This window comes from Schistocerca piceifrons, chromosome 9, assembly GCF_021461385.2.
Source record: "Schistocerca piceifrons isolate TAMUIC-IGC-003096 chromosome 9, iqSchPice1.1, whole genome shotgun sequence".
In the NCBI taxonomy this organism is placed as follows: domain Eukaryota; kingdom Metazoa; phylum Arthropoda; class Insecta; order Orthoptera; family Acrididae; genus Schistocerca; species Schistocerca piceifrons.
This window is the reverse complement of record NC_060146.1, coordinates 226,278,650-226,290,575: the sequence shown is the minus strand read 5'-3', so window position 1 is coordinate 226,290,575 and position 11,926 is coordinate 226,278,650. Positions and strand designations below refer to the sequence as shown.

The window sequence follows — 11,926 nt, the reverse complement described above, 5'->3', positions numbered from 1 at the left end:
TACATATTACATAGTTTCAAAGACTGAATTCAAGTACCTCGAACAATTGTAAAGCAATTACTGGCGTTACGCCCACACAAATGACAAATTCAGTGAAATAAAACACGAATAGGGTGAGTCACAGGCTCAAGGCACAGCCACCTTCCCCTCGTAGTGTTGTCAGTTAGGCCATGAAAATTTCTTTTTTTGTAGTTTTAGAACTTTTTATTCCATATAAACATATGAAAGTCTAACTATGTTAAAGCCAAGTATTGAAATTGAGACATCAAAATTACGGACGCAGCTACAGTATGAGAGCTTACTTGAGGAAATAAGGTATTAAATACACTTTATACTCTATGCCTCCAGTTTAAATGAGAGTTAAAAAGGTTGTAATAATTTATGCATCAGTTTGCACTAAAACTGTTATTTTCACAGCGATAAGGTGTTCGGATTTAATACTTCGCATTCTTACGATTATTGCAGGAAGTGTAAAATTGCCAAAGTACAATGCACCATCGTTTTACAAGTAACTGCTTTCTTCAGAAGCGCTGAACCATATTTGATGCTTTATAATATTGTATTGGAGGAGAACAACGTCCTGTGGGTCCGCTTAATGATATTCATCAAGCAATGTCCACCACTGAGGTTTATGACAATGCCATCATTCTCATCATTTCGGCCCCATAGGGAATTCTCCAGACGAAAGGCTGCCACACGCTAACGTGACTGTACACGACAGTCACATTATTGCATGTGGCAGCGTCTTTAACCTCAGCAGAATGTCCTGAGGACACTCTTCCCAGATGATTTGGTGATTGATAGGTATGTCGCAATTTCGGCACAAGTTGGATGAATTCCCACAAGAGTCTGTAAATCTTTCAGCTTTGCTCCAAGTTTCAAACAAAGACTAAAACCCTGAGTAATTTCGCCGGCATGTGGGCCAAATATATGGAAGCCAATAATTCTATCCTGCTCGCTCTTCAAGCATACTACTTTCATGTAAGGTACGCTTTCATCCTTCATTGTTAGAGCCTGATATTGCGGATTGAAGTGAGAGTGATATACTTCAATATTTTCCTTGCCGTGTTGGGCAGTAGCAAGTTCCTCAGAGAGACCAACGCTACCATACTCCAATGGAGTAAATAACGTTGTTGGGATTAATGTGTAGTCCATCCTCGTCGACGCACCACCATACAGTCTCCGACTCAACAACCTTCCAGTTTTAATGGCTACTGGTGTCAACTCTGGTTTTCCATCGATTACATCTCCAATCGCAAATATATTTTGGACTGATGTACGTTCATCCTCATCCACTATGATTTTTCCAGTCGACTTATTCATTGTTACTCCAATATTTTCTAAACCCATATTTCTGGTGTTTGGTACTCTGCCAGTTGCAAGTAAAACAGTATTACAGTCTATAACAAATGGGTCTCCACCGTCACGTTTTGCCGCATGAACCTTTAAAAGTGGTGGAGTGCCATCTCCAATCTTTTCAATGCTAGTAGGGACACACCTCCTGATGAACTTTACTCCGTGGGATTCCATGTATTTTGCAACCATTTCAGCCATGTCTTGATCTAAGCGCTCCAGCAGTTTTGATCGAGCCAGAACAGTTACATCCATACCTAATCCGGATAAAACCCCAGCACACTCAAGTGCAATGAATGAGGAACCAACAATTACTGTCTTTCCAGGTTTGTATTTCAAAGAGAAAAGATCATCAGATGTTATGGCATACTCTCTTGCACCAGGTATATCAAGATACCGTGGACGGCCACCAACAGCTATTATAAAATTTTCAGCTGTGAGAGTTGATACTTCGTTTTTAGCAGTTCGCACTTTGATGCGATGAGCACTCTCAAATTCAGCGAAAGCATTATGATATACAACTTTATTAGTAACTAGCTTTTTTCGAGCTGCAATATTTGTGGACTTTATGAAGACCTGGACTTCTTCCACTAATGTTTCCCAGTCGTGGATTTTATCTGAAGGTAGACTCCAACCATAGGGTGCGGCTTCCCCGATGTCAACTCCGAGCGTCGCCGCTCTATGCATAAGTATTTTGGGCACGCAGCCCACATTGGAACACGTGCCCCCGAGGCCCCAGGTTGTCCCCCTGGGTGAAGGTTTGACATAATCGCACAGCGCCACTTTCCGCCCCAACTCTGCCGCTTCACTGGCTGCAGCGAGGCCACCCGATCCACCTCCGATCACCACCAAATCGTACGTGCCCTTTTCCCGGGTACCCTCAGGCACATCCCCCGAAGCCCCAGTTCTGTGCCTCGTTGCAACATCACTGTCTGCTTCAACATGCATTCCCCTATTAAAACCTTTTGGAACTCTTGTCTGCTGTGTTTTCTTTGCCAAAAAATTCTGAACGGATGGTCTATCTAGCTGTTGATCCACTTGAGAAGCAAAATATGGTTCGCTTAAAGATTCCAACAGTGATTTCATCTGTTTGCAGTACGGACACGTTGTCTTGCTAAATCTCTTTACTTCATTATTCTTAACAATATAGTCTATTAAATCTTGGCGAGATAATCTCCCCGTGGCGGTAGTTATCTGCTTACACAATAATCTAAATACTGTCATACTCCATAACTTTTATGGTAAATGAGTCGACACAGTATGACACACACACACGCAGCACACTCCGCCGTGCCGCTAGTCGGCCGTTGTCCGACGTAAACAGAGCAGCCAGCAGCAGGCGCCGGGCAGTCCTCGGAGGTATACTGGTCAGCCGGCTCGGTACCTCTGTGTCTTCCGTCTCGGGACTGGCCACGCTCTGTAATAGAAAGACTAAGTGAAGTTCTCAGTGTTGAAATTTGAGAAGTGTCACGCGACATCCGTACAAAACTGCAGAAGAAAAACGATGAAGAACCGAACAGAAAGAAGGATTTGTAGATTTCCAGATGGCTTTGTCGCTGTACCGCACAAGCGGCTTGTAGTGCAATTGTGTGCTTATGGAATATTGTCTCAATTATGTGACTGGATTTGTGATTTCCTATCAGAGAGGTCACAGTTTGTAGCAATTGACAGACAGTCATTGAGTAAAACAAAATTGATTTCTCTTGTTCCCCAAGATAGTTTTGTAGGCCCTCTATGTTCCTTACTATATAAACAATTTAGAAGACAATCTGAGCAGCCATCTTAGGTTGTTTGCAGATGGTACTGTCATTTGCCATCTAGTAAAGTCATCAGAAGATCAAAACAAATCGCAAAACTACTTAGGAAAGATCTCTGTATGGTGCAAAAATTGGCAATTGACCCTAAATAATGAAAACTATGAGGTCATCCACACGAGTGCTAAAAGAAATCAATTAAACTACAGTCACACGATAAATCAGTCAAATCTAAAGGCTGTAAATTCAACTAAATACCAAGGATTTATTGTTATGAACAACTTAAATTGGTAAGAATGCACACAAAATGTTGTGGGGAAGGCAAACAGAAGGCTGCTTTTTATTGGCAGGACACTTAGAAAATGTAACAATCTACTAAAGAGACTGCCTACACTATGCTTGTCCATCGTCTTGTAGAGTACTCTTGTGCTGTCTGGGATCCTTACCAGGTAGGATTAATCGAGTGCATTGAGCAAATTTTGTATTATCGCAAAATAGGGGAGAGAGTGTCACTGACGTGAGACAGGACATAATTAAAATGAAGGCATTTTTCGTTGCGGCTCACGAAATTTCGATCACCGACTTTCTCCTCCAAATGCGAAAGTATTGTGTTGACACTGACCAACATTGAGAGAAGTGATCATCATAATAAAATAAAGAAAATCAGAGCTTGCACAGAAAGATATAAGTGTGCATTTTTTCCACGTGCTTTTCGGGATTGGAATAATAGAGAATTATTGTGAAGGTGGTTCGATGAACCCTCTGCCAGCCACTTAAGTGTGATTTGCAGAGTATCCATGTAGATGTATATGTAGTAGAAGGAAAAACAGAAAAATACTGGCTAAGGCTTCTGGCTCCAGCGTCCCAGATGGGGCGGTATTCCAGCTATATACTGTGGCTGTATGTCGGCTATATGCTTGAGCTAGCAGTACATCGAACACAGACCTTAGTTCGAGGAAGAAATACCTGAGACATTGGCTGTGGAAAAACTAGAAAGGAAGAGAGTCGAAGCAACTGAGATGATGTGCTACAGAAGAATTCTGAGAATTGAATGGGCTGGTAAGGTAATGTATGGGGTTCTCCAGAGAATTGGCGAGGAAAGGAATATTTGGAAATCTCTGACAAGAAGAAGGGACAGGGTGGCAGCACAAGTCTTAGGAAATCGTAGACTAACTTCAGTGGTACTATAGTGAGCTACAGGGAGTAAAAATTGTAGAGGAAAACAGAGACTGGTGTACATCCAGCAAATAACTGAGGATGTAGGTCGGAAGATGAAGAGGTTGGCTCAGGAGAGGACTTAGTGGTGGGCCACATCGAAACAATCAGAAGACTAATGACTTAAAAAAAGCCAGGACAGGGTTCTAAGCTCAGCCAGAAACTGCAATTTTCAGCCTCCCTGCCCTGGTACGCTGAGTGTGTCATACACCCCTGTGGGACGAGTGCTGTGGATCCCACCTGAAGTTCACACAAAGCTGTAAACCGTGCCTGATTATCCTGTCACTACTCTATATGTATTCTTTCAAATATATAAAGTAGAGTATATGTATGTATGCATGCATTTATTTATCTCTGAGATTTTCTCCCAAACCCCAGGATCGATTTAAACCAAATTTGGCATAGAACTAGCAGGCCTAACGAGTATCAGCACTATGGGGTTCATAGCCTCCCAGCTAAAATGGGATTGTAGATATGTGGAAACACGTGTTTCTTTCCATTCCCTGGCATATATGCTGCTCTGCGTGAGAGGCACAATTTGGGGAATAGCATCGGCGTGCCTTATCGACCTACTTTGTACGGCAGCCTACATATCAATGGCAAAAGGCTTTCAAGTCCATGATGCATAGGCTGCCTAAAATGACAGGACTGTTGTGGGAGTAGTGTCTACAGTGTCCACCTGATTTATCGATTTGTTTAGGAGGGGCTACACGTGCGTTGGGGCACAGTTGGAGGAAGCGTGGGATGGAGAGAGGAAATGACAGACAGACACAGAGAGGGTGAAAGGAGGTCCAAACAGAGAGGGGGAGGAGGAGATAGATAGCGAGAGGGGGCAGGAAGAGATGGAGAGGAGGCAGGAGCATATGAATACAAAGATGGGGACAAGAGAAGATGGACAGAAAGAAGATGGGCAGGAGGGAACAGAGGGAGAGAAAGAGGATGAGGAAGAGATTGAGAAGAGGAGGCGAATATGACAACAGAGGGTGGAAGAAGAGATGGGCAGAGAGGGAGGAAGAGGAGTAGATGGGCAGAGGGGGGACAGAAGAGGGTATCAGCATGAAACGGTTTGAGGAGATGGGCAGTGGGTGGAAGGAGGACATCAGCAGAAGAGAGTTGGGGAGGGGGAGGAGATGAGAAGAGAGGGAGTGAGGAAGAGATAGAAGGGGAGGAGGAGTTTTTCAGGGGGAGGGGACGTAGGATATGGACCAAAAGTGGTTTGAAAGTTGTGTGCAGAAAAATGTAGGGCCAATTGCACCTTTGTTTGAGGTGGCAGGCAACCTGCATTCTGTAACGTTCTGCTCTGATGTTATATACTTTCAGGGATTAATTTGAGGTTAGGGACCCTGGTTCGGAAATGACAGATCGGAAGTCATATGTATAAATCACTCTGATATTTCTGACAGTGGCTACTGGTAATGTTGTTGCTAAGATTGTAGGTTTGACCACTTTCAGAGATGGTAGTAAGGACCAAAAAACAGAAAAAAGTACAGCAAACATGCGTTCTAAAACGCATACTTTAAGAGCTATGAGCACTTGTTCATCTTAGCTCCTGCGAAATCCATATCTACTGCTAATCATATACCATATCTCTTAAGGTACACGCTTTAGAGCCCTTGTTTACCGGACACTGTTTTTCCTGTTTTGGGCCGTACTACCTTTTCCGAACATATGGAAACCAGTGAAATAGATCTGTTTCGCAGTATGGAAGACGAAGCTCATAGCTCATAGCTCTTGCAGTATGTGTTTTATTTCTCATATTTGCTAGCCTTTTTTCTTCTTATGGTCCATACCACACCGTCTAAAATTTCCTAGCCTACAATCTGGTACACGTGCTCCGGTGTCAGAGGTACCAGAACAAATTTCCCGTGTGGCTTCTGGGTCTGACGTTTCTAGGCGAGGGTACCTTACTTCAAATTTACACATTTCCTGTTTTCCATCACCCCTGAAAGTTTGTAATATCTTCACGGAATCAGGATGAATCACCCAAAACTTTCACTGCAAATACTGCGGAAATAAAAAGTGTTACTTACATGCGGTTTTGACATTTTGAATGACTTGGTTGTCAGGGATTCGCACTGTTAACCAATCAACAGATTGAAATAATACTTAGAAAGTGAATGTTTTGTGCCAACATTCACTTTTTAAACGGAACAGTACCTACTGACACTAACAAATTAAAATTAGCAGCAACTTGTCGGTAACTATATTCCCCTGTCAGAGGTATCAAAGTAACTTTCGACTCGTTCGTTTCGGAACCAGGGACTAATTCATCAAATTGATACATTTATCCCTCTCCGTCATCGATTCTAAGTTTGTAAGACCATTACGGAATCATCCTGCATGTTTACAGGCACCGGAGCATATAACTTCGACGCTCTATAGCGCCGCTGGATGACGTTTCCGGACATGAGTTCCTATTCAAAATATTATATACGCACTCCCCTCTACAATTTCTAGAAGTCTTTAGCGGGAATTTCCGAACACACTGTATAAGGCCTTATTTGAGGAGTGGTGCACCTCGAATTTTTTTCATTTGCAGAGGCTTAAACATAGGTGAGTGATGACAACAGAAAAAACCGTAATCTCTTGCAACAGGCGATGGACTGTAATATTTTAGTTATGTTGAAATAAGACCTTCAGCTGTGCAAGGAATATAAGTGACCTTCAAACTGAACCCTTTCAACCACATTCTTGATTTATCCTCCACCCTTATCAAAAACTTCCGTCCATCCAATATTTTCGAGCGGTTTTATTGTTTCTGTATCTTCCAAATGTGGCCTTGTAGATTATAGAGATAGCCTGTTCTGTAAAGGTCTTTCCTATGCGCCCACTTACGTGTTTAACAAACGGCGGGAAAAACTTTGTTTTTCCAGACGCAGTACATCACTGTTATCTTTTCGTGGCATTCGTAAGGTTTTTGTTTATTTCAGTGGAGGAATACCCATTCTTCTGAAGCGCATTGTTGACATACTGTATTTCAATTGCGCGTCGAGCATATCCTATTCACAACTGTTGCTCGCACCATCCTCACTTTCGTCTAGGATGGTTGTTTGAATTCCGGTGTAGGTAACGATCCGAGTGCGTGTGTTTCCGATACAGCGTGTGGCGTCATGAACAGAAAATGTAATCCACGCTTTATCTCCCCCCGCACAGTGAAATGAATTTTCTGATTAATTCCATCGAGATGCTCAAGAAAACGACTAGAAGAACGCAAGGGCAACTGTGGAAGGACATAGACCGACCAGCCATTGAGGAACATGCTTTGTTAGGATATTTGGTAAGACTCTGGTGCTGGGAGCGACAAGCCCACATACGCAGTAGACGAAATCGCTGTGGAGCAGCATCATACTGCAGTAAGGCTGCCACCGTATCACTGACATTGACACCCCACTGCGTTACCATGGAGTAAAGTGAAGACATACATAAGGATCAATAACAGAAGTGGAGATGGTGTTGCGACTGAGGATACAGCCTCGTGGAGGAGAAGGGGCGAGCATGTCGGAAAACACAGTGGCAGGTATCATCAGCGACCATAAACAACTTAATGATTTGTCTTGGTGATGGCCATGAAGACGGTTTCGGCGCTGACTCCGACAGCAGTGACGATGGGGAGCCGGATGAAATTACGCCATTGTCGCCCTAAATTAGAGAGTGAAAAATCTAAAATCTAACAATAACGGTTATTTATTGCACCATTGTCATTATCAAACGCAGAGCGAGAAGTTACAGTCTGGGGTATTACTTATTTTGTAAACTATGTACCGTACTGTTATCAAGAAATTGATCATCATCAAATGCTTATTTGCTGTATTTCTTTGCTCCGTTGCAGAAAGCATGTGCTTTGTTATACTTATATCTACATTATTATGCGGTTGTCTACTTCCTATCATTATCGTAGCAAATCAAAAACGGATTCTTATGTACACTGTTATTACTCAGTAGCTTACATTTCCGAGCTGTAACAGACATCCCCAAGGACCGAAAAATTGGAGGAAGAAGAACACAGTGTTTGTGGTTTCCAGAGGACATGGTCCTCCTAATAATAAGTCAGAAAATGTTACAGGATATAGAACATGTCATTGAAGCTAAAGGAAGGACTCATGCAATGAAAATAAATACATATAAAACAAAAGTAATGGAACTGGCAGGAAATAAAAACGTAACGATAATGCTGAATGGAGAAGTATTAGGACCTGTGCTAAGCTTTAAATACCTCGGAAGCACGACTGAAAGAGTAACACAGAAATTAAAACCAGAATAGCAATGGCGAAATAGGCATTTTATGAGAAAAGGAGAATTTTCTGCTCCAATGTGGATTAAGATTTAAGGAAAAGGCTAATAAAATAAATAAAATGTTTAGTACGCAGTGTCCTCCTGTATAGTGCTGAAACGTAGACACCGAGGAAGAAAGACAAAGCCAGGCTGGAGGCTTTCGAAATGTGGGCATGGCGGAGGATGAAAAGAATAATTTGGGCGGATAGAGTGGAAAATAAAGAAGTACTAAGAAGAACTGGAGAGAAAAGATAGTAACTGGGTGGAATAGAAAGAAGAAAACGAAACTGTGTTGAACATATATTAAAATGATGTGGCGTTTATAAAAACAGTGTTAGAAGGGTATGTGGCAGTGAAGAGGAGGCGAGGGGAGATGTGAGGGACGGCAGCACACACAACGGATTTAAGCAATGGATTGCATGAAATGGAGGCGCAAAGGACCAATTAATATAGCAGAAAACTGATGATAATGATGATGTACTTGTCCATCACATGCCGTCTTTGTCCACAGTATGATCCTTAACGTTAATATGGCCATCCTGTTAGAACATTGCCGGCCGAAGTGGCCGTGCGGTTAAAGGCGCTGCAGTCTGGAACCGCAAGACCGCTACGGTCGCAGGTTCGAATCCTGCCTCGGGCATGGATGTTTGTGATGTCCTTAGGTTAGTTAGGTTTAACTAGTTCTAAGTTCTAGGGGACTAATGACCTCAGCAGTTGAGTCCCATAGTGCTCAGAGCCATTTGTTAGAACATTATTTCATTATTTTGGCAGGAAAATCACAAGTCTTGCATTGTACAGGGTGGAGCGAATGAAAGTGGTCCGGAGAACAGAGTTCCAGAACCACAGCAGAGGAAAGGAAGTACAGCACTAAAGTAACTGTAGTAGATGTTGAAAGTGACTACCATTCACCTCTTGGAACTTTGGGCCACGGCTAGCAAGTTGCCGAAGGCGGATCGAAGTTGGACAGCTGGAATTGCTGCAGTCTCACCCAAAATGTTCTGCTGCAGATCTTTAAGACTACGAGGACTCCCCACACAACCAAATCGCACTAACCAGATGACCTGGGTGGCCAGTTAGGGCCGCGACCAGACTCACCTCTGCTGACAACTCTGTCAGGCGTGAAGATCGTGTGAACGTTCTCCGAGGTTCGGTCAGCTGTACGGGCAGTTGCTCCAGCCTGCTGGAAGTAACTGTAGGTCTTTTCCCCCTCCGCTAACGCTGCCACAAATTCATTTCCAACCGTATGCACTCATCCGCGTCACTGTCATTGTGTATAATGATTTATATACAGGTTACCTATAAAGGACGCAAAACCTTAAAATCCAGACGGTCAAGACCAAGCTAGTGCATTGCACGATCGCCTGCTGTAGAATACAGTCTAATAACGAGTTTTCTTCCAGCTGACTATTGTGGTGTAAATTGGTTTACTAGCAGGGTTACAGGGTACAAGGCAAATTGCTGTCTGGCCCCCGAAGCACTGTTGGGTTCTTTCATAGGTTGTTAGATACGGAAAAGTAGAACGAATAGTAAGGGTTTTCCACATGCAGACTGAATCGCTATCTGGTGTACGCCTTCGGTCAAACAATTGTAAAGTAACTCCGTTGCGAGACATGTTTTATCTTCTATGCATTTTTAGTGGGCCTTACAAGTAGACTGCGCCTGCTTGTCATCATAGATTTTATGCAGATTTATGGTATGTACATGGCTTGGCCAGAAATGAAAATGGTAAGTGGGAGCTCCATATAGCCATGCGTTTGAAAAAAAAAAGTAGCACTTTTCGCGCGGGTCGGCTGAGGCATGAGCCAGTTAGATAAACGTAGTTTTTAGGAGCGGTTGGAGAAGTGGAAAGAGTACCGGAGGGTAATCCCAAGTTCATGGGTTCGAGTCCCCATGCGGAATCCTTTCTTTATTTTCAAATATTACGTTCGTTACACCGCAAATAAACTGAAATAATGCCCAATGTATTGTATTTATTACTAGTTTCATAAAAATCATGAAAACGATAGGAAAAAGAAAATCTGAGATTGGAAATAAATTTCGAGTAAAGGATTGTAACGTGTACACGAGAATTTCGTTTATAAAATTAGTTACCTTTATTATTTTACCAGTCGGTGATTTACACGTACTGGAGCAATATTCTTCGTAAAAACAGTCGAATCACGTTATTTGTGTCGCATTTTTACAATTAATTGGCTGTTTTAACGATTGTATAAAAAAACAAGCTTGGTTTACAGTCATAAACGGTTCCCTCTGGTTGCACAGTTTCGCAGTAAACCAGGCGTAACGTATCATTCCACCAGATATTGGCGCGGTTATCTGGTGATGTACGCAGTCTCCTCGGGACGTGATTTCTTTTTCCCTTTAGACGAGATAAGAGCGGATTTAAGGCTTTTTGACCAAAGCCCTTAGCTGTCGACAAAAAGGGAGACCGCGTGGCTGCATTTGGGGTAAAATCACTTTACTGCTGCACGATGGCAGTCCTCCGCCATCTCGAAAAATTTCGTCATACCAGTGTGGATTTGTTTGTCCTGAGCACGAATCAGAAGAAATTTGTTCTCCTGTACGTAGGGTTTCGTGACATCAGATACAGTATACTGAGCATTATCTCGGTTTATTTGCAGCGTAAGTAACGTAAAACTTAAAAACATTTGTGAACAGCAACTCGATCCCACGACCCTCAGACTGCCTTGCCGCACTCTTCCCACTGGGCCGACTGCTGCCTGGCAAGTACCGTACGCTGACACCCTGTGGCTCGTGCCTCTCCTGACCTGCGCCAAGTATTGGTTATATTTCTCTGGACGCTCGGCCATCTGGAGCTGCCAGATGCGTCACCTTCATTTCTGACCGAGCCCTGGATACATCATAAATCTGTGGCGGAAACGGCTATGATGACTAGGAGTGGTCCCGTGGTTGAAACTGTGTTCCGCAGCACTTCAACATTGAGCCTTTATCAAGCGTAATATAAATAGGTCAGTCCCCCCACGAAACATGGACCTTGCCGTTGGTGGGGAGGCTTGCGTGCCTCAGCGATACAGATGGCCGTACCGTAGGTGCAACCACAACGGAGGGGTATCTGTTGAGAGGCCAGAGAAATTTGTGGTTCCTGAAGAGGGACAGCAGCCTTTTCAGTAGTTGCAGGGGCAACAGTCTGGATGATTGACTGACCTGGCCTTGTAACACTAACCAAAACGGCCTTGCTGTGCTGGTACTGCGAACGGCTGAAAGCAAGGGGAAACTACAGCCATAATTTTTCCCGAGGGCATGCAGCTTTTCTGTATGATTAAATGATGATGGCGTCCTCTTGGGTAAAATATTCCGGAGGTAAAATAACC

The 11,926-nt window shown here is 43.2% G+C and overlaps 1 protein-coding gene across 1 annotated transcript; it reads right to left on the bottom strand.

Moving 5' to 3' along the window:
• Window positions 1-753: 753 nt before the first annotated feature.
• LOC124716887 (thioredoxin reductase 1, cytoplasmic-like) lies at window positions 754-2,301 on the bottom strand. The gene has a single exon (XM_047243440.1). The coding sequence runs from the start codon at window positions 2,299-2,301 to the stop codon at window positions 754-756; it is 1,548 nt and encodes a 515-aa protein (XP_047099396.1).
• Window positions 2,302-11,926: the final 9,625 nt, after the last annotated feature.

Excerpts from the sequence above, each read along its gene's own strand:
- LOC124716887 (XM_047243440.1), bottom strand. The coding sequence starts at position 2,301 with ATGCATGTTGAAGCAGACAGTGATGTTGCAACGAGGCACAGAACTGGG.